At 37.0% G+C, this 27,050-nt stretch overlaps 3 protein-coding genes across 5 annotated transcripts; 2 read left to right on the top strand and 1 right to left on the bottom strand.

Moving 5' to 3' along the window:
• Positions 1 to 2,066: 2,066 nt before the first annotated feature.
• Positions 2,067 to 10,226, bottom strand: LOC147507007 (DNA double-strand break repair protein). 3 transcript variants are annotated; one of them, XR_015217514.1, is made up of 7 exons: positions 10,116 to 10,226; positions 9,469 to 10,003; positions 9,192 to 9,337; positions 7,814 to 7,893; positions 7,485 to 7,682; positions 2,767 to 2,960; positions 2,067 to 2,348 (listed from the first exon to the last, which is right to left on the bottom strand). XR_015217514.1 is itself a non-coding variant. In XM_086599735.1 (5 exons), exons 2-5 carry the CDS (start codon positions 9,990 to 9,992, stop codon positions 7,599 to 7,601), a joined length of 834 nt encoding a protein of 277 aa, XP_086455861.1. In that variant the 5' UTR covers positions 9,993 to 10,003; positions 10,116 to 10,226; the 3' UTR covers positions 7,291 to 7,598. The 3 variants fall into 3 exon arrangements, 1 of the variants encoding a protein (XP_086455861.1); XR_015217513.1 differs by having other exon boundaries at positions 2,067 to 2,960; XM_086599735.1 differs by lacking the exons at positions 2,067 to 2,348; positions 2,767 to 2,960 and having other exon boundaries at positions 7,291 to 7,682.
• Positions 10,227 to 15,022: 4,796 nt separating this feature from the next.
• Positions 15,023 to 16,803, top strand: LOC147507006 (F-box protein SKIP23-like). Its single transcript, XM_086599733.1, has one exon. It carries the CDS (start codon positions 15,142 to 15,144, stop codon positions 16,471 to 16,473), a length of 1,332 nt encoding a protein of 443 aa, XP_086455859.1. The 5' UTR covers positions 15,023 to 15,141; the 3' UTR covers positions 16,474 to 16,803.
• Positions 16,804 to 25,203: 8,400 nt separating this feature from the next.
• Positions 25,204 to 27,050, top strand: LOC147507005 (uncharacterized). Its single transcript, XM_086599731.1, has 2 exons — positions 25,204 to 25,449; positions 25,613 to 27,050. Exon 2 carries the CDS (start codon positions 25,619 to 25,621, stop codon positions 26,780 to 26,782), a length of 1,164 nt encoding a protein of 387 aa, XP_086455857.1. The 5' UTR covers positions 25,204 to 25,449; positions 25,613 to 25,618; the 3' UTR covers positions 26,783 to 27,050.

Raw genomic sequence — 27,050 nt, 5'->3', positions numbered from 1 at the left:
TAATACCAATGTTGATAGTTTTGAATAGGCAAAAGGGAGCCCACTCTTGCTTACCAAGAGGTATAATTCTGCACTAGTTGCTACAACAAAATCTACATCTAAGGAAATGGTGAATGTATTCCAGCACCTCCAAAACCATTGGCTGAAATTTATGATCCTGAATATAAGCTATCCTCCCCTCATCCCGACCCTCCTGAGCTCTCTGTTAAGAATTCTGAAAGCATTTCTACAGTTCTTGTGGCTGACGGGGATAAGATTGTTTGACGTAATAAATGGATCATGGACTCAAATCTCATTTCCTTTTTGCGAACCATATCAATGGTCTGTTGGAGCAGGTTAATGTCAACAATTTAATATTTACTTACAATCAAGGAGATGTGTTTTGCTTATGATTGTGCATTATTTGTGCCACTGGCAATTGGTTTGAAAGGCCAGTCCAAGGTTTAGATATTGTTTCCACAAGTCTGTTGCCTCGTGATCAAATTTTTTGTGGACGTTTAGTGTTCTGAATCTAGGAAATGGATCTTTGTTTGTTATTTGGTGATGAAACTGAAAGTGTATGTAAGGTGAGTTCTTTTTCTGGACTCCCATACAATTTTTGAATGACAAGAAGTCTTGGCTTTGGTGATAACAAGTCTATCATCTTCAGGCAACGTCTAATTCATTCTCAACACTTTTGCGGGATTTATTTTGAATGCAAGTGATATTTTCTTAATGCTTTGTATTGTACATAAACTTGAAGAAAAACAGACATTTGTTTGTTCGTTTGTAACTTTAGCTGCATCATAATATACATGTGAACCATGCTATGTACTGGTTTTTTAAGTCTTCAAATCCGCACCTCAAACATCTATCATCTGTGGTATAGGTTTTTTGGGTTCTTCTAAATTGTTAACTGTAGGAAAATGGAAAACTGAAATACCACCCTATCATCTTATCAATCAAAGATAGAGTATGATAATCATGGGAAGAAGAAATTGTTAACAGTTATTCTGTGAAAGATGGTGTTCATTGGTACAAAGTCGATCCTAGGAAGAATATAAGCCGTTCCAGTAGTGAATCTTTTTTAGCTCCGGTTTGCATAGTTACTTACCCTGTAATCGCTTTGCATAGTGGTTCTGTTGCTCTAGGGTCCAAGATCTTTATGATGGGTGGTTATATTCGTGGAAATTTGAGAGGGATTCTTGCTCAAGGTTCTGCTGATGTCTTCTCTTTTGATACTAATACCAATTTTTGACTGTTTTGAATGGCAAAAGGAGCCACTCAGTTGCTTGCCAAGAGGTCTACTCCTGCACTAGTTGCTACACACGGAAAAATCTACGTATTTTGGAGATAATAAATTAAGTCCAACACCATATCCTGAATCTAACCTATTCTCCCTTTTTGCCGACCCTCCTTAACTCACTGTTAAGAGTTGTGAACCCATTTCTACAACTCTTGTTGCTAACGGGGATAAGATTGTTTGCATTCTGGGTCGTCATGGCCTGCATCTCATTGCTCTGTTGGAACTGTTAATGTCGATGATTTAATATTTACTTACAATCACGTAGATGTGTTTGCTTATGACTCTGCTAATGGTATTTCATTTGATGGGCCAGTCCAAGGTTTAGCCCTCAATACGTATTGTGAGTCTACTTTTAGGAGTGGAATAAGTTTGGAATAAGTTAGGGCATCTCCAATGGGGGTTGTAAAATTACAACCTAAGCTCCAAAACCATATTAGAATTTTACACCTCTAATTATATATTATTTATAAATATCCACACTCTATACTGTTGGAAGAGTGTAAAAAAATTGATTTTAAACTTCGACTCTTTTAATTTAAATAGGACGGATAAGATTAAAAATTACTTTTGAATTCTGGGTCGTCATGGCGTCCGTTGGATTTGCATCTCGTCCGCTCTGTTCGCCTGGCTTTTATTTAACTAATAGCAAGAGAGAATTTACCCCTCTATTATAATACACTATTACCTTGTATAGCACTCCCATTGGAGAGTTTTTTATATTTGGGGTGTAAAATTTCCACTTTATACGAATAAGTTTGGAGATGCCCTAAGGTGGAGTTCATATTAACCATTCCCTTTATCTTTTCTTTAAAAGAAAAATATAATATAATAAAAATATCTTCCCAAACATTTAAAAAAGAGACACAAAGGTTAGGTCCCCAAGACCGGTACTCATGATCAATATATTCTAATAAAATACAAAACCTATAATATAAAAAAAAAAAAAAAAAAAAAAAACAATAACATATGGATGGCCAGAAAAGAACCAAAAGGAGTTGCTGCAGGTTCAATTCAGAACAGCAGATTACAGAGTTTCCAGGCCAACTGGGGCATAAACAGAACTCTGTGAACATAACAAACCAAACAGAGCATTAATCTCTGTGAATAACATATACCAAACAATGCGTTAACTATTTTGAAGAACACAGATACTAGAACCTACGCACTGGGTCAGTCCTACACATCATCACATCATTTAATTCACATAGACATCAATTTCGGCTGATGTGGTGGACAACCAATTTCTTTCAAGTTTCAAAACCTAAGTGGATCCAAATATCAACAGAAGTGGGCAATCCTGGTAATCGGCCACAACTTTCCTTTTTTCTAGTCAATGTACGGTCATTAATTAACTATTAGTCAGAGCTATACTAAATCATTAACTATAAGAACTGACTGAATTATGCAAGGACGCTTTTTCTTTCTTCTTTTGCCGTGGAGTCAGATGTTTCATCTTGTTTAGACTACTATTACAGTATTACCTGATGACTTGTACCAAATCTGCCAGCCTCAAGAAGCATTACCAAATCAATTAGCTTCTCGTTTAACAACATGACCAAGGCAGTACTAAGACTTTTATTGGTTGCTATGGTTTCACCACAACAAAGAAGATGCACCTGAGGCATTTGCAACAGCTTATAAAGCGGGTGACTGGATTGCTGGGGAAAGATTCCACCTGCAGAATCAAAAGAACAAAATAAATTTCATTAGAATAGAAGGCAATAGCATTGAATACTGAAAATTTTCTAAATATAATGATAATACTAAAAATTTTATTTTTAGTTTAAGAAAACGAAGATCAAAACATCCAATTTAAAAACAAGAATTTTCAATAACAATCAGAGGATGCAATCTGGAAACAGAAACATGCAAACGCCAAAAAAATAACTGCAACCACAAATACTGCAGAATCACAGCAACTGCAACCCTATCACAAGACAAGAAAGCTACATGTCCAAAAACCATTATTCTGAAAGAAACCCTTGAATATACCAACCCAAGAAACCAGGTCAGAACTTCACCCACTAACATCCTTGATTATTCTGATTGTGCTTCTAAATTTTACCAGTCCATATGACTCGTAGGTTCCTTGCAGAGGAATGCAACAGCTTAAACTTCACAACAAGAAGTATGTCAACCCATTCCACCCACGCACACATAACATCGCTAGAAACCCACATAAATGCAAAACCAACCACTTCAATTGTATGTCGACCTCCTTCCTTCATAAATGACTGCTACCTCATTTTTCAAGGTTTAGTCCAAGACTCTCTAAGCCGGTAATGTGCATCAGCAACGCCACTGCTTCATAAAGCTAAACATCCAACTACACTTTCTAAAGTATACTAGAGGATACACACCCACAGAAGCTGTTACCAATAATCATCACGAGAACACTTAAATAGTTAAATATAACAGGTAGATGGAAGCATCTATGTTGCACCACAAACATTCACAACCCGTCAAACCTGATTGATCTATATTGCTTTTGGTATTGGGAGATAACTACATGACCTACCAACCGTGAAACCCAACTGACCTTCAATGCTTTCTAGGAATGGAGCGAAGGCAAGGTGACCCAACATAAGCTGGTCGAATGCCAAAATACATGAGATCCGTCCAGCCATTTCGGTAGATGACGTTAAGGTTAGAATTAATCCCATGGAATGTGAAACAATAAAAGCCAACAACTTTCTCATTCTATCGTGTGGCCTGCCTAGGAATCCAAGCATGCACTAAATTTGGGAGAAATCAATTTAAGTACCATGGATTTTAATATCCTTCAAACAAACGAATACGTCAAGTGGTTGTTTTTATAGCAATATAAACATCTCTCCACTCATTGAGTTAAAAGGCTGTATGAAATGGAACCACAGAAATAGACGAAAAATCAGCCCGCTGACTATGAATCTCTGCATCCCAACACTTAATCATATATCATGAACCTAGTTTCGATCTCAAAGCCTTGTTCAACGCTCTTCCAGGATCACAAAACCACAAGCTTCCTATAAGGGCAGAATACTGAATATTCTTTTTCTGAGCCGTAAGAGTTGAGAATTGATACTGTGTTATAACATATTTTGAACAACTAACCTAATTACACACAGAAAAGGACTTGGCCATATTCTAAAAAACAACATATCTAATCCCACAGAAAATGTGTTAGCCGTCCGTCCTTGGATGTCTCTATCTGTCCCCAAACAAAAAGAAAAAACCCCATTTACTTTCCTTTCTCTTTATGGCTTTTGGTGCACTCCAATCAAGATATGTCAATCAATTCGCATGATGATACTGCAAGTCATATGGTAGTAACACACACATTTCTTGGAGGATACTACCGCTTTCATATGCTACGCTATGGTGATGAGACAATTCTTAACAGTGATCTCCAATAGTGTATGTAAAGTGAGGTCCTTTCTGAACTCCAATACAAATTTCAAATGACAAGAAGTCTTGCTTTGGTGATAAAAGTCTGATATCTTCAATATTGCCGCAATGTCTAATTCATTCTCAACACTTTCGCATATTCTTCCTTAAATTGTAACTCCTGTTTGCAAAACCTCATCCTATTTTTCTCGTCATTTTATCTCAAACATGGAAAAGAAAAAAATGAATAGATATAGCAAAACCTACATAAGATTATGCTAACACCAACATGAGCAGCACTATTGGATCACAGAAATCTCTAATCCTAAAGGAGGGAATAGGAATGCTTATAACTCCAGCTGTACTTGATAGAATACACACGGGTTAAACCTTTAGCACACTTATTATAACAAGCATATTATGTAAAACTCCTTAAAATTTGTTTAAAGCATGTAGAAACCCATCTAACAGTAATTAAATACCTGCCTATGAAGTTCACTTATAAGTAGCCGAACCATCGCAACACCGCATGTGCACCATCTTCTTCAGATATTTCAGGATCACTTAGTTCAAGCAGGAGCACTCTGTTTATTACGTAGGTGGCTGCACTCTCTTAACAAGATTTATAAGGGAAAATGACAAGTAAAATAAATAATTAGAGCTTCGTAAAAGATATATAGGAAGCAAATAGGAAGAAACATGGCTGAAGCAAACATACAAAGCCTTCAATCTTGATCTTCTCAGCAAGTGATTTCATTATGAATCTGAAGATCCATCTCACAATCTCGCCAACATACTTTAAAACGAACAAACCTATTAAATTTGTCATACATAAGTCTCCAACATGGCTCCAACCAACTAATAGAACCCAACAATTTCTGTAGCAGAAATCATGTCTGACAAAATAGTCCTCTACTCCCCAACGTAACAAAATACATTACCTACTCCTAGCCCTAACTACAAGTACAAGTAAGAACCAATTAAATCCGGTTCTAGAAGAGCAATTACTAAAAGGAATATGCGTTAATGCAGATTTAGTCCAGTATACAAACACAAATTGATCCACATCCCATAACTCTTTCCATCAAATCAACTCACCCATTACCATCCATAAAGTGGTGATAACATGGATCCTTCTCCATCTGCTGGTCAGGTTCTATAACGATCAGTCTGAAACTTATTAGAACCAACATCGCTAAATTGAAGAAAAAGCCCCAATTAAGTCCCAATCAACCTTAACCATATAGGGGTAACCTCTGACGCTTCGAAAAGAATGTCACTAATAGAATGGTGACCCTATCTATCAGTAGATCAGCATTAGAAACAAGCCAGAGGTAAAATATTGCACATATGGCACCAAATGCTCCAAAATTTAAAGCACCATTCTTGAGATGCAACAAGTAGCAACTTTTCCCGAAAATGCAGACCCAACTATTTTGAGTATACGACTAATGTACACAACTGATATCTTGAAGAACCACTAATTGCACTAAAACATCAGAAGTCCGTCTAGATGTGCCACAAACAAGATCAAATTGATACCCTATCCGGCCCCTAAAAGAGGTCCTTGTTACCTGTTTAAAACATTCAAGTAGAATCTATACGTACTCACTCTGCTCCAGAAATATGCACCATATATTTCTATCTAATCCACCTAGAATAAAGTGAAAGGGAACTTGCTGAAAAAGGCACAACTGGTAGCAATCATTTTCACTCAAAGCTTCAGAAGCCATTTTTGCAAACATGTACCCCAAATACCATCAAAATGATGAATCCAAAGGATAGGTCCAAGTATAACTGATCTAAGACAACTAGATACATGCCAACAAATCTGCCTTCAGGGAGATGCACCACATCTTTTCATATATCAGACTGGCTAAAAGCAGATTGAAAGTATCTTTGAAAACTCCCTACACCCCGGCAATATAGTCTCCATAAAGCTCTTCATCCACAGGTCAAAATTGCTTACTCAAATAAGAGTCAAATAAAGAGTAATGAAAGAACACTAGTGTGTTACAAGCTAGTAACCAAATTATATAGCACAACGCACAGCACGAATTCTTCTGTGCTACTTGGTATGGCGTATCAATACAACACCAATATAAAGAAGAAGAAAAAGATTATATATATAGTTATATACATATATAGTAATCACTTCATCCCCCTAACCCTTAACTCTTCCTCACAAGTATATAACATGTAATTTATTGTGTTCTCCAATGTTCCCTGGATCTCACATTATTCAAAGCAGACCAAGGCTTTGCCAGTAGCCCACCCTGGACACCTTCAGATCCTAAGACAAAAGCGACATCTACTTGTGAAAGAACAACGATGGTGCAGATTGCGTGGCAGACCCACCATTGGAAAAGGTAAACTGTCACTATCAGTCTCTTAAGAGACTAAGATTAGGAGTTCCTACAACTCCATTTGACATGGCCAAAGGACAGAAGTTATTTACTGTAAAAGCTAAACAGATACAAGTAGTGTATATAGCAGCTCATAACTCCCACATAAATTTCTGTCAGAATGAGTTGTAATACAACTATTACAGCATATGATATCAATTTAGCGCGTAAAATAAATTATAGAAATAATGCCACTACAATAGCCCTGATTTAATTCAGCGAGAATGTCAACAATAGAGAAAATGGAATTATATATCATTCACCATACCTATAATAAGAGCACTAATTAGACAGCTTCGGTAAAGTTTATCAAAATTAACATATGCAATTTCATGGTTCAGAGAAAGTAAATCAGAGGACACATTCTCACATCACAAGCCTCTGTAAGTTTATTTACTATGACTAATAACATGAAAAATAAATATTACTCAATTAGGTACTCTTCCAGAGATGAAATCAGCATTTCCAATCATCTGAATATCGCAACAACCATTGTGAAGAGAAGTTTAGATTTCGCAATCAAATGCCAGTTTATCCAGATCTCAACGACGGCCTAGGCGAGGCTTCTCAAGTCCAGCCCACGGACCAGAACCCATGCCAAACAAGGGCCCCTTGTCAGCAATACCCTGCAAAATCCATAAAGAATTATGTAATATGAACAAGACAACTGCAAAGTTCTAACCTCAACGTTGAGACTCTGACATCCATGAAATACAAACTCAAAAGCAACTAAATAGATCTTCTTAAACAAACATACCGAGTGAAGCCCGTATGGATCCCCATAAGCCGGAAAGCCTCCTTCAGGACTGCCAAGTTTGATACCACTGTATCCTCCACCTTATAGCAGCACACAACAAGAAAAAGAATTCAAAATAATTAAACTTCAAGCGGAAGAAATACATATTACATATGAATATGTTCCTAAGCTATGAAATCACCATCCCTACAGAGAAACGTTGTTCATTGCATCTGGAAGGAAAATAATAATAATAATAATAAAAATAAAACGTAAGATACTCAATGTGGGCCAAAGAAAAAAGGACATTAAACTGTCAGCAACAACAGATGGTTTTTTAATACTTCTATCGGCAAGTATCACAATATCACAAAAATTAGTACTAGGAAAAGGAAAGCAATTTAAAGAGAAACCAACACAGAAATCAAGGGATTTATGTCTACAAGAAACGGACGCCTTAACCGACCCGCTCTTAATTCAACCCAACCTATCTAGGAGCCATTTTAACCTTCAACAATGCTAAACCAACAGTCGAAAGAAAAAAAAAAAAACTTAAAGGATGCTAAATTAAGGATCGAAATATATATATAGGGGAGGGATAGAGCCACTCCCAAAACGTACAAAGTCATATCTCATCCTACCAGTTAAATTAAGGCCTGATATTTTGTAGATATGATCTCCCCACCATGAATACCATGCCCACCAAATTTCGGCTCATTCAAATATGTCTAACCTAATCAAATGTTATTATGAAATCAGAAAATTTTGGATCGTTAGATAAACATTCAAAATTGAACACTAGTTTTTGCAAGGTTAGACATATCCAAATAGGATAAAATTTTGTGGGTTTGTTATCCATTGTGAGAAGAACATATCCACAAAAAATGGGTCTTAATTCAATATGTAAGTCGATGGAGTGGCTCTATCCCTCCCCATATATATATATATATGATATCAAACAAAACGTGATAATATTAATCTGTATAAGATACTTGCAACCAATATACTAGTGATGACCCTCGTCAGCGAAAGAGGATTTGATCTCGACATTTGTTGGTCAACCAAACTTAACTGAAAAGATTTAAGGGATGAATATATATGAAAAATAATTGATTTTAAAAAGCATCATGCACAGTTATGCACCTAAGATGAAATAGTATCAGTATAACATATCTTAGTCCCAAAAAACTACATCCTATTAGAAAAGTTCGACTATATAAATTATTAATACTAACTAGGAAAACCAAATATCCACAGCTGAAACATCACTCAAATAGTAAATTGAATTGAGTCAGCAAAAACTAATTTTAAACTAATCAAAATTGGATCCGGGAATTGTGAAGACTTTTAACACAGTAAGAATTTGGTTAGAAAAAATCATGTAAAGATCAGAAATTACCTGCTCCCCATGGTCTACCATCAGAACTTGTTAGATCAGCACGTAGCTTTTCAACTTCACGAGCCATAGAAACCAAGTTCTTTTCCATAGCCTGCCTCTGTTCCATCAACTCAACATTTGCCTTCTTCTCATACTCAAAAGCAGTCCTATCAAATAAAATACATCTTTAGCATTTGCAAGAACTATATACATCAGTGATGCCCAATCAACATATTAACATAAACTATATGTATCGAGAGTATAATCAGTAAGCAATAAAACAAGCATAAAACCCAACCTAGCACGAAGAAGCTCCTGGTGTAGTCCCTCGACCTCTGCTTTCATACGATGCATTTGCTTATTATCAGCCTGTGTCTTGGTTAACTCTTGTGTAAGTTTATGAACTTGTCCACTCAAGTCTTGTTTCACTGTATTCAGTTTCTGAACCTCACCACGCAACTGAATAGCCTCGTTTCTTAGAGGTTCAACTGCACGTAAATCAGCTTCTAGCTTCATTCCTTTCTCAAGAAGCTCTCTAGTATGTGCATCCTTCTCAGCTCGAATTTCTGCAATTGCAATATTCATCCTATGAAGTTCTTCTTTTGCACCACCTAGCTCCCTGTGCATTACCATACGATCTTCAGCCAACCTACGATTATCTTCCAATAGCCTTCTCATTTCAACATGCTGCATTTCAAGCTCTTCCTCTAACATAGCTGGATGTGGTGGACGAGGCATGGGACGTGCATATGGAGTTTCAGGTGGATAACCACGACGACCATGCTCCATACCATGACGAGCCATACGATTTCTACCAGACATTTATGCAAAAACTGATGAAAGATTGAATCTTTATTAGAATTCAAACCCTAATTACTCAAATCAAATTACACCACAAGTAATAAATTAATGATCCTGGTAATATGTTGAGAAGAAAAAACTAACCTTTTTGATTGAATGAATGAATGAATTTCACGGGCCTTTTTGTTTTGCCTCAAAACTCAAGTTTGGTTTTTTATGTGCCTCAAAACTCTTGATACTTTTCTGGTCAAAGAAGCGATTGATATATATATATATATATATCAGTGCTATGTCCATTTATCGTAATATTTCGGACCGGGATTTAAGTAAAACGTTTGCCAGCGATATTCGGGTCATAGAATGTCTGAAATATTACGTTATGATGAGTGTGATTTTTGCTTAGAGTCAAGGCCCAAAATATCAAATTCGGTGAATATTTTGATGTACTAGAAAATCAATATATAATAAATATATTGGAAATATCAAAGATATTTATTTTTTTGTTGACCAGTTAAAATTTTGTTTTATATATCGATATATCAGAAATATTGAAAATATTGTCAATATATCAGTCAAAATCAACAGTATCGACCAAAGCCAACAATTTATATCGGATATATTGTATATATCAGTCAATATATATCATTATATCGGAAATTATCTGGAAAAAAAAAAATCAATATTCAGTTGAGAATTTATTCTTGTGATGCAACTTATCGGAATTGGCTTAAAAATAGAGTTGGAGAATGCAGAAGCTCCTCTTCTTTCCTTGGAAGAAAGGCAGAGAGCTATTGGAGCAGCAAAAGAAACATTAGAGTCCTCAATGTTGATGTTACAACGTAAGTGCTTAAAAAGACACCTCGGTGAAATTATAATTACTGTGTCTGGCTTTCCTCCTCATTTAGCATGTCTAGCCAAAGGGAGATGCATAAGTCGGTAGGGGAAATCAATGAACTCCTATTTGATTGGGGACGTGCTACTCCATTGTTTACGGGTGTAAAATTTGTTGATTTCATGTGTGATTGGGATGGGCTAGTGAGACGAACGAGCTTTTGTAATTGCCTAATTGGGGGTTTTAGTCCGTTACCAAGTATAAAATTCTGATTTCGTAACACGAGCTTGTGTGTTTTGTTAATCCACCTTATCGCATGTAACGCGAGAAATCCATTGTCCATGCTGAAGAAAAATCATTATTACGTTACCAACAAAAAAAGAATTCTTAGCTCATAATATGATGATATAGTTCCATCACTGTTCTCCAACCTTCTGAAATATTTTCTGCAAGCGGTGTTGAGAAGACACCATTGGAGATTTCGAACTATCATATAGTACGCTCGTATACTATACCACTGCCCAACCATACATTTTTTTTTTCCTCAAATATTTTGCATATTATTTAAACTCAACGGGCGTTGAAACACCCATACAGTCGAAATAGAGATCTTTACAGATGATATCTGGAGGTCTACCATGCCAGCTCATGTGTCGAGTTAAAGAAATGCTAGTGTGTCTGTTGTAGCGTTTCCTTCTCTGTATATGTGGATGAGGGATATGTTTTCGAAAAAGGAGAAAAGTTGACCGAATATCCTCTATGATCCCAGCTGCCTCCCATGGACTATCCTTGTCTTCTCCCTTAATGCAGGGATATGTTTTCGAAAAAGGAGAAAAGTTTACCGAATATCCTCTATGATCCCAGCTGCCTCCCATGGACTATCATTGTCTTCTCCCTTAATGCAACTGATCAAAGTCGGCGAGTCACTTTGGATATGTATGTGGGTGATGCTATAGGATATAGCTAAATAGAGACCTAGTCTCATGGCCAAAGCTTCGGCAAGGAAGGATGTTCTGATAGGGACATAATCCACTGATGCAGCAACGAAACCCCCTTCATAATTCCTTAATACACATCCCAAACCCGCAGGACCTGGATTTTCGTGACACGCACCATCTGTGTTTAAAGTAATGTATGGAGCTGAATGAGGCTTCCAACAGAGATGGATGAATACTTAGCTTTCACTCGCGGAGGACATCGGAGTTTCCAAATGATTCTCCAATCAAAGAGAGTGGTGTTGTGGTCGAAGTATATTGCTTGATACCCCGATTTCACCGTGTATTTCCCATTGATTGCTAGAGTCCAAATTCTTCTGTCGGGTTTTTCACTATGTGAAAGTGGAATGGAGATAATTTGTTTCGCAATTTCTTCCCAACCTTTTTTTGCTAAGAGACTTGTCGCTTGCAATGACTTCCCAACCTTTTTTAGCTAGGAGGGCTAGATTTGTATGCTAAAGATTTCGGACTCCCAGACCGCCATTTAGCTTTGGTTTTTCGATCATCTCCCAGTTAACCAAGTGAACTTTTCATAGTGTTTACTTCATGTCCCCAGAGAAATGCACGCCGATGTATATCAATGGGGTGAGTAATCACTTCTGGTAGTTTACCCCATCTGATGATTAGGAATTGTGGAGCAAACCGCGTTGATGAGTATCAGTCTACCCACTTGAGAGAGAGAGGGTAGATGTTTTCCATAACCTTAGTCTGTTTTGCAGTCTCAGAAGTAGCGGGTTGAAGGACTTGCTTGTTACTCTGCTAAGGCAAGTTGGGTTCCCCAGATAGGTTGAAATTGGCTGCTGTCTCTTGATGTCAAAAATTGTGCGAGAATTTTGCTTGAAGTCTACCATCGCCATGAGGACTGGAGAGCAAATCAGACTTTTCAAAATTGATTTGATGACCTGATGCTTGACAAAACAGCTTCAAAGCCCCGACCATTTCATTAACTTCTTTGAGCTCATTATTACCAAAGAGTACAAAATCATCTCCGTCTAGTGGTGTATCGAGGGGGCACCACGACCAATAGATATTCCCTTTATGAGTTTGGACTGTTGGATACATGTCAACAGCATAAGGTCAGCACTTGATAAAAAATGACATTGATCCAGGCAGGGAAGAGTCTGATAAAGTGTGCAAAGACCAACTGAATCAACTAGCAAAGACGGATGGGGATAGATTGCGTGTCCAACTCAAATGTAAATATATACCAATAGGCAAAATGACTTCAATTTCCTTCTCAGTAGCCTATATTAACAATACGAGCCAAAACCCGAGTACAAGCTGTTGGATTGAAAGTAAAAAATAACACATCATGCATCAAAGCTTTTTCATGTATCGGAACATCTAAGAAATGAGAACTTAATAGCTGTATCACGTATAACATTTCTATGTTACAACTACAAAAAAAATTATAAACAAAGGTACATTTACTTCAAAAAAAAATAAATGAAATGGAGGAGTTGAGAAGGCCTTGCCTCCTGCCTGAAACTTCCAAAATGTGACTGATTGTCACCCTGTTAACACTAATGGTACATTACACTTTTTTCCATCTTCCTTCATTTTTTTTTTCACTATTTTTCTTTTTTCCAAGGCTTTGATTCCTCTGCCATATACACATGCAAGAACGATGTGATACTGATGAGACCTTTCGGTTTGATGTGTCAAAAAAAATCCTGCTATAACTTAAAAGGTTTGATTCTCTAGAATCAATATATCACAACACGCAGCAGCCCCGCCTGTGGTTCAGTGTACTCAAAGGCTTCTTCATGAAGCAGGTAGTGCTCTACAGCCACAGGCAACCTTGCTGGAGTGCGAGATCCCTTGGTGTGGTGGCCTGTACCTACACAGATGTACACCTGCAGGCGCTGATCAGCAGACCGGGCTGCATTTCTCAATACAGACAACTCATTTCTCAGCCTATGAATGGCTTCATTTACATGCAATCCATGCAGATCTATCACACGTTCTTGTCCTCTTCCATAAGCTTGGAACTCTGGTGCAGCATTCCTGTAGCAGTTACACAAATTATCCGAAAAAAGAATGTAAATGTATAATACAACCCAAGTAGCAGACAAACACATGAGTAGTGGGTAATGATCAAAGTTGGGATAGAAGAACTCTGGTTATGAGCAACTCGAGTCTCTGGCTGTACTTTAAGGGTTGAATATTCAAGCATGTACAAATCAAAAGAAAAACAGGGCCAAAGTGCTTTTGCTGAATAACATACAAAATCAGGGAATACAGGGTACAAGGAATTTAACTGACTCTGGGAATTAATACATGGATGAGACACCTATAACTTCATATACCTCTGCTAAAGTTGATGATACAAACTAAGGCATTAAACATCGTTATATATTGGAAACCATCAGGTATTCAGGTCAATCCATAGCAAAAATAGGAAAAAGACAGTTACATATATCAGGTTACAACAGGTGCCGACTAGCAAAATCGGTAAAAACTTTTGGGTGATGATACCAGATGCACCGGCTCTAGGCAAAGCGAGGGCCTTAGGCAAAAAAAAAATTTGTGGCCTTAAATGGAGAAATAAACCGTTAGAAAAGTACCATGTTTCATTGTCACCTAAAAATTCAAATTACCAAATAATATATTAAAATCAACTATGTAATCGTTATACATAATTGGAAAATAAAACACCAAATTTACCAGTGTAGATCCAATTCCAAACAGAAAAATTAGAGAAAAATATATTCTTTTCTTATTTGAAAATGATGTTTAACTCAAAAAATGAAATACAAACAGTAGAAGTATTACATAAAGAGAGGGGAGAAGTGAAGGATAGGTGTGGGGAATATTGAGAGGAAAAGTCTTTAGCAACACACAAAATGAACCGAAAATTGTGAACACAATGACGTGGCACTCATCAGGCAGGGGATGCGTGTGTATTTCTCAAAGAAGTACTGAAAATCAAGGTCTCTCAGCTTGCCACGTCATTGTGTTCACAAATTGTGTTCAAAGTGTGTGTTGCTGTAGAAGCACTCTTAATTAATTCTCTCCCAAAAATTAGTGCCTGGAGTGAAAGATTTAGCTACCTCGAAATGACATTTACCATTTATATCTATTGTTTATTACCATAATACCGCATTAAAAACAGAAATAAGGGGATTGCTATAAGGCTAATTTAGATATTTGGAGGCCTTTCCAAATATGTGGTCTTAGGAATCCTTTTTGAGGTACGATTAGGAAATCTAAATTAATTTGGAAGTTCTTTAGTTTGTACAATTAGGAAACCATCTTCCTTCTTATAAATCGGAAATCTGTTTATTTAAGTTTCTGTCTATATAGATACCGGCTTGCTGTACTCTTTGTCTCTGTGGTGGCGATGATTTCTCTCCGTGAACAACAACATATTTTGCACTTCATTTTAAGATACATTGTGCCGCCGGAGCTTTTGAAATATGTCCTCTTCTTTCTTCGCTTTGTTGTAAATCTTCTCAACGGTTCCGATTATATAAGGGATGGAGAGGATAATTGTGGTGGGCGTGTTACTGTTTATGATCCTTTCGAGGACACAGATAGTAGAGTGGTTAACTGGTTGGAACTTCCGGGTCATCTTCTTTCTACAATTGCAGAAAAATTGAGTGGTGTGGATGATTATGTTCGATTTGGAGCAGTTTGTAAGTCATGGCGATCTGCTTATTTGGAAAGTCAACCCCGTTGTCTACCTCACCAACTTCCTCTTCTCATGCTTCCAACTCCAATTACACTTGATAACCAGACACGCAGCTTGTACGATCTCTCCAGGAAAAGAGTCTTAGATTTCCAAGTACCAGTGCCGCACAACAGGTTATGTCGGGGTTGTAGTTTTGGATGGCTGGTAACTGTTCTGGAGAATTACGAGGTTCGCCTCTTGAACCCATTTGTGTCGATTGAGAATGAGATCCACCTTCCCCCTTTAACAGCTTTCGAATTCCATGACGAAAACCATGGAATTTGGGGCTGTGAATATCTGCGAAAAGCAGTTGTCTCTGCAAACCCAACATCTAATCCCAATTATGCTATAATGGCAATCCATGGTGGGTTTAATCGCATAGCCTTCTTCAAGCCTGGCGACAAAGTTTGGACAAACCTAGACTCAACATACACACTTGTTAATGACGTTATTTACTATGGCTATCAATTCTACTTTGTCGACGACTATGGAGCACTTTTTGGTTGTGATCTCAATCAACCTCATCATCCCAAAGTGTCAAGAGTAGCACCACCTATCGGAGTTCATGGCGAGGAAACGAAGTATCTTGTGGAATCAGGTGGAGACTTGCTACTAGTTATAAGGACAAGGAGATATCATGAAAACACCTATTCTTCTATTACCTATTCTTCTATTGGGTTTGTTGTGTGCAAATTGAATACTAATGAACATAAATGGACTGAGGTCAAAAGTCTACTCGGTCATTCTGTGTTTATAGGTGATAATAGTTCATTTTCTCTATTGGCTTCGGACTTCCCAGGATGTAAGCCGAATTGCATCTACTTCACAGACGATTTTTTGGAGGGTTATTATGAAGCAAGTGATCGTGGAGTTGGACCTCATGACATTGGAGTCTTCAATCTGGAAGATTGCAGCTTTGAAGCGCATTATCCACTGGAGTGTGCAATGATCATTCCGGCCCCCATTTGGATCGAGCCAACGCTTAACAAGGATTTGAATTGAAACGATCTGGTCTGTATTGGACGAGATGCAAGGGGATGTTTATACAACTTCTTCTATCTCACACTTGGCGAGAAGCTAATTTTGTTGCTGATGCCATGGCAAAAATAGGTGCATCTTTAGATATGAATGAGAGACTAATGTATGAGGGCATTCCCCCATATTTGCATAAATGGGAGAACCCAAATGCTACGTACTTTCGCTTTCGAGGGTGCTCTAGTGAGTAGGTCACAAAACCATGTAATTTTTTATTCTTACTAGAATCATGCACGTATTAGTATTAGCAATGCAGACGTGTAAGACAACTTTAATTGACACTAAATTGGTTTTTTTTTTTTTTTTTTTCGATAATTACACTAAATTGTTTTTCATTCGTATAGACGTGAAATCACAAAGGTCAACTTACTGACTTATCATAGTTATGCATCAAAGTATAGCATTACTTGTTACAATTGTAAATTTAAATCAAATAATATTTTGGTGTTTACAACTAAGAGACACTGCTGAAATGAGAACAAATGTATTACTAGGGGCGGCTCTGAGGGTAGCCAAGAGAGGCGGGCAACTGGGGCCCCAATTTTTTTGCTCATAACTTGGGCCCTAAATTCAGTGACAATTATTATTACACATTTTATGTTTTCTCACTGCCAACTAAGAAAATCACTAGTTTGCTCACAAGACATAAATCGTATTGTACAAAGGCACTTTATTCTTCTCCAACATATCAATTCAGCTCATTTTAATCAACTCTCTATATAGTTTTTTTGTTAGATCTCAAAGTTAGGGGGTCTCACATTAAGCACTTGGCTAGGGCCTTTAAGAACTTCGAGTGGTAAAGCCTATGCTTTACACCGCTTCATTTTACATAAATGGCCGATTACATTTTCCTCTACTCTACAAAACTATCAAAACTTAAGGAAACACTAAAACTTAAGGTTTAGACCCATCCATAATAATAGAAACAAAGAAGTATGATGAATTAATATCCTTTCTTACATGGATTTCTTTTCTTACGGAGCTTTCTCCACTTCAAATATATCCGGTATGAAAGACCGGAGAAGACCATTATGACACCACTCTCTTTGCTTTGGTTTGTGGGGATTACCACTAAGCACTTGAAGCAACCACGATGCTCACAAATTTCCGAAGTAGTTGTGATGGTGGTGTTGGCAAAGGGACCAAATCGGTGATGGTCAAAAGATAAAGTCCTCGCCCCACACAAACAAAAGAGAAAAATATCCCATCTTTGCCTCTGGATGATCTCTACAAAACTGGATCCCTAAAATCCACTTCCACGTGGCTAAATTTGAACATGTAGACGATATTGTATATGGTACCCCATAAATTCATCCCCAACATTATATCCCAAGCACTTTCGTGTTGGAGTACACAATAATAACAGATTATTGAACCGGTTGAGCCGGGGAGCATGAAAAATATATGCATTGATGTATTAGATGAGTGTGTTTCAAGAAAGTAATCCACTTTGCATGAAAATTGATTTGCTAATGACACAGAACCCGAGTTGGTAACTGTTTCTCATTACGTGAAACATCATATTATAAAAGTTTTTTAGCTTCATATCCAAATAAGTATAACGGACTTCGTGTTCTTGTGAAGTCTGAGAACAGAAATGGGATTAAAAGTGTTATCCCAAAATTTGTGCAAGCACAAACATCAAAGCGATGGTGGTCAAAAAGGCGGAGTTAACACAAAGCCAACCCCATAACACGTGTTTTACATAGATACATACCCAAGAGGCAGGCAAATTCCGGCATATCTATTGGCCCATTTATCGTATATATACTATGAGCTTCATTACTAGATTTTAATATTGAATGCAAAATCACTTGATGAACATTTCTTAAAAGCTTTTTGATTTTTTGCATTTCCAAATTCCAACCACCAAACATATATAAGATATAAATTCCAGTATTGAATCCTTATGTATCTTGCTTTGTCATTCCCCATTTTAGAATAGTTTCTTAAAAAACAACAAAATAATATTGGGGCACAACTTCTCTAGAAAACAATATAATATCGAGGTCCAAGCATTTTAGTAATAGAAGTGATGGATTGCTGAGATCTCGAATAGACAACAACAGAAATTGAGGTGTTATGCACAGTTCAGTTATTAACACCTATTGTTAGTGAAAAACCCAATAAAAAAAGAGAGAAGACAAAAAAGGAAATAGACTGATAGAGAGATCATAAATTTATAAGATGTGTACCTACTATCAACTTCTGCCCTTTCTAAGGAGGAGCCTCAAATCCATAATGTCAGTAGCAGATCTCACTTCTTCGTAGGTCCTCTAAGCTAAAAGCATGGAGAAGTCAAGTACTTTTTCTTTTTCAGCTTGTTCGATGTTGTTTGAGCATATGTCTCCAGATCATTGTGAAGAAAGAAATAATCAATATTTAGATTGCAAAATGAGGACACTAAATTATAATGCTTCCAAAAGTTCCTTTTTATAGGACATATGTACAAAAACTTATACCTGCAAGCATTCATGCATGGAGGCATTAGTAGTTCCTCTGCCAAATTCTACTTTCAGTGATCTCTTTGTTTTCTGGGTGAGCAAACAAACAAAAATCAGTTACTCACAGCATCAAAATGTTTACTATGATGGAGAAAATTCATTTACTACTAATTCTCATTATATATATCTAAACATTTTATGCCCCGACGGAAGGCAAATAAAATAAGAGCAATACGATAGTCATATTTTCTCCTAGCTTGTCGACCAAAATGGGGGCATCTCACTCTGGTCATGCCTTTCACCTTGTCCTACTTAAGATTTACAATCATACTCACGGTAAGATAAAATTAATGAATAAAAGGTTTATGCTTGAGCTAAGGACTAAGGTCACATACCACCACTGAAAATAAACAGAAAATAAGCATTTCAAACATGAAAACTCATGAAGACTTCTTATATTTACCGTGAAATGATGTTTCAATACTGTTCATGTCACATACCTTTCATTTTATATGGCTATGCTTGCAATGAAATTTCAGCTATCAGTCCAAATAAATCCTGTGTTAAAGAACAACTCAAACACCACCAAAAAATATTTCAGAAAGATAAATGATAAATACGTAAATGTTACATATTTACGCCCAATTTTATATTAGTTAGTCCGTTTATTTTATTTATTTGATTAAATTAGTGCATTTTCGGTGATTTTGTAGGAAATTGAAATAATATATGAAAGTGTAGTAAAAGCGTAAATTGTTCACTGAATACATGTGTTGCAGCAGTAGAAGGGTGGGTGTATCTTTACTGTTAGTATATGTGGAATTGTGGATGGCTTTTGAAGCCTATTTGGATTTAGTGGCCGAGAGGATATGACCTGATGGGCATGATTGCTTAGACTTTTGGATGGGCCACCTTTAGTTGGGCCTTTGTAATAGTGAAGTGAAGTAGAGCCGTGACCTGCAAAGGGTGGATGCTTTAAATTTAAGCCTAAACTTTAGTTTTGATCCATGAACCTTTATGAGCCCATTTCCTTAGAACAGTCCATATACACACACTAAAAAGCCCGTACCCACTAATTACTGGTCACACCATTTCTTGTCCATTCGAGAAGCACCATAGCAACCCATCTTACCTTCTCCCATTCACGAACAGAAACAGAAACCAAAAGCTCCTCAAATTCCGGCGATCGAACCCCCAAATGTTTTCCTTAGATAGTAATAGGATTACTTTCATTAATTATATCTTGCATGTTTTCATGTCTCGACTAATTAATAGTTAGATTATTCTCTTATTAATATCAATGCACTACGTTTATCGTCTAAATAAATCTGTGAAGAGTTGTGCTATAAAAAGACAACTCTTGCTAGGGATTTATATTTTCGTTTGCTGAAATTCAATCAATCTAATAAATATAAGAACTTCACGATCATATTGTCGAGAAAGCTAGGGTTACATTTCCCTTGTGCTACTCGTAATTAAAAGAGAACTATAAACTGATTTAACTAGGATAACCTATAACGGTCTAGGGTGGATTCGAATGTCTTAGTGTTTTTTTCGTTAGGATCACTTAGTTCAAGCAGGAGCACTCTGTTTATTACGTAGGTGGCTGCACTCTCTTAACAAGATTTATAAGGGAAAATGACAAGTAAAATAAATAATTAGAGCTTCGTAAAAGATATATAGGAAGCAAATAGGAAGAAACATGGCTGAAGCAAACATACAAAGCCTTCAATCTTGATCTTCTCAGCAAGTGATTTCATTATGAATCTGAAGATCCATCTCACAATCTCGCCAACATACTTTAAAACGAACAAACCTACTAAATTCTTCATACATAAGTCTCCAACATGGCTCCAACCAACCAATAGAACCCAACAATTTCCATAGCAGAAATCATGTCTGACAAAATAGTCCTCTACTCCCCAACGTAACAAAATACATTACCTACTCCTAGCCCTAACTACAACTACAAGTAAGAACCAATTAAATCCGGTTCTAGAAGAGCAATTACTAAAAGGAATATGCGTTAATGCAGATTTAGTCCAGTATACAAACACAAATTGATCCACATCCCATAACTCTTTCCATCAAATCAACTCACCCATTACCATCCATAAAGTGAAAGGGAACTTGCTGAAAAAGGCACAACTGGTAGCAATCATTTTCACTCAAAGCTTCAGAAGCCATTTTTGCAAACATGTACCCCAAATACCATCAAAATGATGTATCTAAGGCAACTAGATACATGCCAACAAATCTGCCTTCAGGGAGATGCACCACATCTTTTCATATATCAGACTGGCTAATCATATATCCCACATAAATTTCTGTCAGAATGAGTTGTAATACAACTATTACAGCATAATATATCAATTTAGCGCGTAAAATAAATTAGAAATAATGCCACTACTATAGCCCTGATTTAATTCAGCGAGAATGTCAACAATAGAGAAAATGGAATTATATATCATTCACCATACCTATAATTAGACATATGCAATTTCATGGTTAAGAGAAAGTAAATCAGAGGACACATTCTCACATCACAAGCCTCTGTAAGTTTATTTACTATGACTAATAACATGAAAAATAAATATTACTCATTTTTTTTTTTTTTGGTAATCAAACTGTTTTATTTATATCAACAACGGATTACAAAAGCATTGTCATGCTCCCGGCTTTGTTTCAGCCATATTGGAACTATCTGACAAGGAATAATAGGGAAAGCAAACTGAATGTCGACCTCGTTGTTTGATGGGGTGAGTGTCCAGTTTTTGTACTGTGGATTTGTACTAGCAGAGGCCGCCAGCTTATGTGCCACCAAGTTTCCACTTTTGGGTACATAGTTAATATTTACGAACCAAAAATTCAAAAAGATTTGTTGATCCGAAAGTATCAATTGTCTTTGTCCAGAAAGATTTGAAGGCTTATTCCCCAGATAATCAACTGCAGCTTTTGATTCCAACTCCACATGAAGCTTTAAGGAGGTGTTTTTGGGCACCAACTAATAGCTCGAAAGCAAATCCTCTACAAATCGATTCCTCTCCTTGGTACCGGTAGCTTGCCTTGTGCTTGTTCCCCGCAGCCACCAAATTGCCTTTGTCATCTCTCAACACATACCCATAACCCGCTTTGTTTTTTATTTAAAAGAAAACTAGCATTTACATTCAACTTTAGATGTCCCTTTGGAGGTGGTAACCAATTAACAGTGATAGGCAAATGCAGATTGTTTATGTTAGGCCTAGGTATACTTAGCTCGTCAAAGAAGTTTCTTATGATTTTGCTTATTCTCGCTAAGAGAAGGTTTAGACTTGGTATGGAGGGTGTTACATCCGGCCCACCCGGATGTTAAAGTAAAGAAGCAGGCAGAATTTGGTCCATTGCTTTGTTTCTATAGGCCAATCAGGTGGTGGCTTGAACCAGAAACATCCAAGATGTTTGAAACCACAAAGCTGTTGTGAAAGGGCAGCCAGCAGAAGATGGTGTACACTCTCCAACACATTGCCACATAAAAGACATGATTTATTAGGGACTAGGGTTTGCCCGTGCCCTCCGGCACACATGAACCGGCCTGTGGCACCACCTTTGAGCTTCTGATAGTAGGCTAATGTACCACATATCTAGTATAAAATTTTTTTGAAATCTTTTATCAGTTTCCAAAATTTTGGAGACACCTAGAAATTTATAAATTTGAAAGAGAATTTGTAAACAAAAAATTACTGATCAGCAGATCTTAAACATAAACAAAATTCAACAACCAGGTGTGGTTGGAACTTGATGTATGCAATGAACAAAGCATGTCAAACTACATACCAAATACAATGTCTTAAAATGATAGGTTTCATTTCCTCTTCATAAATAATGAAACAGTCCAACACACACGCACTTATCCAACTAATTCACATGTGAATGTAATTTATCAGCTTGAGTTATGCGCTTCTGTAGCAATTTAAATTCCTCAAGGTTAACCTTGATTTCAAAAAGCAATAAAGATATATTAGTGTCATACTATACCAAAAATTTATTTATGTGATAAACTACCCAAAACTAATGAACACAGATATAGAAGAAATTTCTAATGTTCTGGCAAGTGGGTGCTAGTACAATTTAACTCAAAGGGAAATACAAAGGCAGATACCAGTCAATGCAGACATAAAAAGAGATTTACATTTGGTATAACTGGTAGAAAGCTATATAGGTTGAGTAAAAAAATTGCAAATAGCCATTAAAGGACAATGATCCAGTTGAAATCAATAAGTTTAAGTGAAGCACATACCGGACGTGAATGATAATGGTATGGCCAGATAAAATATGTCTTTGATGGTAAATCTCAACAAAACAATTAGGGTTGTAACGTAGTACTTCACCTGCTACACGCCCCATCCCTCCTAGTAGAATCCCCTTTGTAATAGTGAGGGTTTGCAGCTTTCTCGAGTGAATGGGATCAATAAATGTTTTCTGCAAAATAAAGGACCTCATATTGTCAATAAGGAACTAAAAAGCTTATTACCAGCAAAAAATATTGTGAGATGGCTTTTTTAGTACACTTTCAAAAAGCGAGCTTCAAATAAAATATTGCTCTAGATTTTCTTCAAACCATTCAGTTGAATGTCATTACTTACATTATTCAGGCCGGCCTTATTGATATTGATAAAGCTCAACCTTTTACGAACTTGGAGATTTAACAAAGAAAGGATAGTTCTAATTTTACTGTGATATTGGTTGAACATCAGTGTCGCGTGACAATCAGTTGGACGACTGGACCAGTGTTCATGAAAAACTTTTTCCAATTTCCTCTAGTATTTACTCGTGTAGTTTTTTTTCATGTGACCAAATCTAAGCTGCATCAAATAATTTCTTGATCTAATAATTAACCTCCAGGGAGGTAGGAGTACTATCTTACGAAAAATGATGATTATTATGGAAGTCTAGGAGCTTTTAGGAAATCATCGTCTTTTGTGAGGTTGCGGATTAACATGTATGACCTTGGGTAAGTTTATGGGAACTTGCTCATTTGGATTAATTCTTGTTATTATATGTTACAATTCAGCCACCAGTATATTCAAAGTCGGAAAACTAAAACTTATCTCCTTATAACCATTAAACAGAACCAAGGACTCCCACCCTTAATAGAGAAATTACATTCTGCAATCATACTCTCTCCTCCCCCTCCCCCTCCCCCCATTCGCATTTGGTAACAATAATGTTCCCAGCAAAACAATGTGACAGTGTCAAATGTTAAAACATATGGTATTTTGTTTCACCCCATGTAATTATGAAACGAAACCGTGAGTCTAGCACCTTGTCTATTCCTATATTCATGATTAGGCATCCCACCAACTATTTACTTACATGCATAACAAAATTCAAAGAATTACATCAAGACATGTTTCATGCATGTAGTACCTCAATTGCATATCCAATCTCTTGCAAAAAGAAACTACCACATTGACCACCATCAAATGGTACCTGGCCGAACCGATAAATCGGCAAAACCCGCACATACAGATCAACCATCACAATTAGACATAATCAACAAACCAAACACAAGAATGCAAAATAAGATGAACCGGAAAAAGCATTACTAACCAAAGCCACCGAGGTTTCCTAACTCCCCGACCTCACAAAAAGGTCTACTCAAGTTCAACCGAGTAGTAGCCTCTTTCTGAAACTTATCCAACAATTTCGAAGGCTCGAATCGAATACCATCTCCAAAATCCAATCCACCAATCTCCTTAAAACTCACCAACTCCCCTCTATCCCTTACAACACCAAACTCATAACCAACTCCTGATTTCTCCATTACTTAACCAGGTAAAAATATTTGAACTAAAACAACAACAAAGAAAAAAATAGCCACAGCACATATCCACTGAAGATAATCCACCTTCTCAAACATCAAAAAACGTGAAAATCAAGATCCAAACTTTGGTAAAAGAGAAATAAAGGAAGAGGAAGATAAGAAGAGGAGAGAGTAGCATACTTGACATGGGTCAAGAGTGGCGATTGAAGATCTGAGAAGAGAAGAAGAGAATCGAACCTAAAAGTTTTTACCCTAAAGAAAATGATATTGTGGAACTGTACCTAAAGTTAGAGAATAGCACACCACTTAGGATAAAAAACAAAACCACGCCATAAACTTAAAGTAAAACGATGATAACTATTTGGATTGGGCCCTTCGGGCTCCACTCCATTGTGTTTTATTAGATAGATAAACATAATATAAGATAAATGATCTCTAGTGGTTACCATCTCATGAGATAAACATAATATTACTCAATTAGGTACTCTTCCAACCGTCTGAATATCGCAACAGCCATTGTGAAGAGAATCAAATGCCAGTTTATCCAGATCTCAACGACGGCCTAGGCGAGGACCCACGTGCAATGAGGGCTAGTAAAGTATAAAAATCGTTATTATTACTTTGTTGACAAATTCTAGTAGGATAGAAGGAAAAAAAACGTAGCTTTCCTCTTCTTAATCGACTCCACAAACTCTGGTAATTTTTTTTCTCTCTCCTACCGTGAAATTCTTGTTATGTGTTGTGATTTCGTTTGAAATTTGATAATTATTCATTCGTCTCCACCTCTTCTTAGACTGGGTTTGCTTCTATAACGTTTAAAGATCGATTCTTGAATCCAATTAATAAGACTTTTTTGTAGTTTTCAATGGAGAGGCCAAAGAGACAAGTCGTCAGGAGGCCGAAGTTGAAGTTGAATAGGAACTATTGGGGTCAGATGGAGATGAAACATGGTCGTTTAACGCAAGTTCGATCCCAGTTCAAAGTAGCCAAGTCTAGACTTCCGAGGACTATTGCCTGCTTCGACGACCACTTTAAGTGGATAAAAAAAAGGAGGAAAGAGGTGGTGGACAACCTTTTGAAAGACGATGTTTCTATGTGCATATTATTTCAGCTTACGCATGCTTTCCTCTCCCTTTTGGATCTCTTTGGCGATCTTCGTGCCTTTTCTTCTCTGGTCTCTATGGCTAACGGATTCAAACCATGGCTTCCTCTGAAAGAATATGTGAAAATTGTTAAAGCCAAGTTCAAACCAGTGGTTAAAGAGAAAGAGATTCAAGCGTGTCTGGATTTTGTTTTCGAGTTTCTACAGATAGATCAGGCCACATTAGATGCAAGATGGACAGAAATTATGGAAGCCGATTTAAAAGAATGTGAAAGTCTACCAGATCCTATCCTTACTGTCGATCTCGACTTGCCTCAGCGCCGAAAGGAACCAGATGGCACATTGAAGGGACAGATTCACTTTGATGACCACGACCTGTCAATGTTGAATGATTCTCCAGGTTGCAAGTGGATTTTGTTCTGTCTCATGAAATTGTTGGACAGGGTAGCACGTACTCCAAATCATGACTCAACATATGTGTTTCAACTTCCTATATATGAAGATGGAGACGAGATACATGACTTATTATCTTATCTTGTTCGTTGTGCTAGACTTTTGAAGTTTGGTCTCAAATTCAGACAGAGGCAATTTTCACGCCGTCTTCAAAATACAATGAAAATGTATACAGAGACAAATGTGTTACCGAAATTGGTCACATTGTATGAGAAACGACGGCAATACCTTGAGGATTGCAGTTCTAGCTTAAGCTTTTGTCGTGAGTGTCTTACTCGTATCGACGACAAAATAGCTGGGGCCCTGAAAGTGTTGATCGTGGAGTTTGATTTGACAGATTTGAGCGAAGAGTGCAAGCCAGAAACTGAAGATTGGTTATTGAAGCAGCTCCAACAGTTTAATTTTGGTTGTAGTAGTTCAGCAACATCCAGACCAGAAGCGCAAGGAGGATCAGAAACTCGATTCGCAGATTGAAGAGCAGTTAGCCCTGGTCAGTGTGGCAGGACTTATGTGCATAATGGCTTTCTTATCTTTTATAGCATCTTGGAGGGCAAGGGCTGTGCTGGTGATGCAAAAGCAGAGAATCATGTTTTTCGTTTTCGTCAGCACCTTAGTTATTTAGACAATGGTTTTGTTTTTATCTAGGCCCTGTTTAGCAACTTCTGTGCAGCAGGCATTATGTAGTCAATGGAGTTGCGGTTATGTACAAGAAATACTAAATGATGTTCTATTATTTTCTAAA

The sequence above is a fragment of the Coptis chinensis genome, chromosome 3, assembly GCF_015680905.1.
Source record: "Coptis chinensis isolate HL-2020 chromosome 3, ASM1568090v1, whole genome shotgun sequence".
NCBI classification, from domain to species: domain Eukaryota; kingdom Viridiplantae; phylum Streptophyta; class Magnoliopsida; order Ranunculales; family Ranunculaceae; genus Coptis; species Coptis chinensis.
This window is presented reverse-complemented; position numbering and strand designations above follow the sequence as displayed.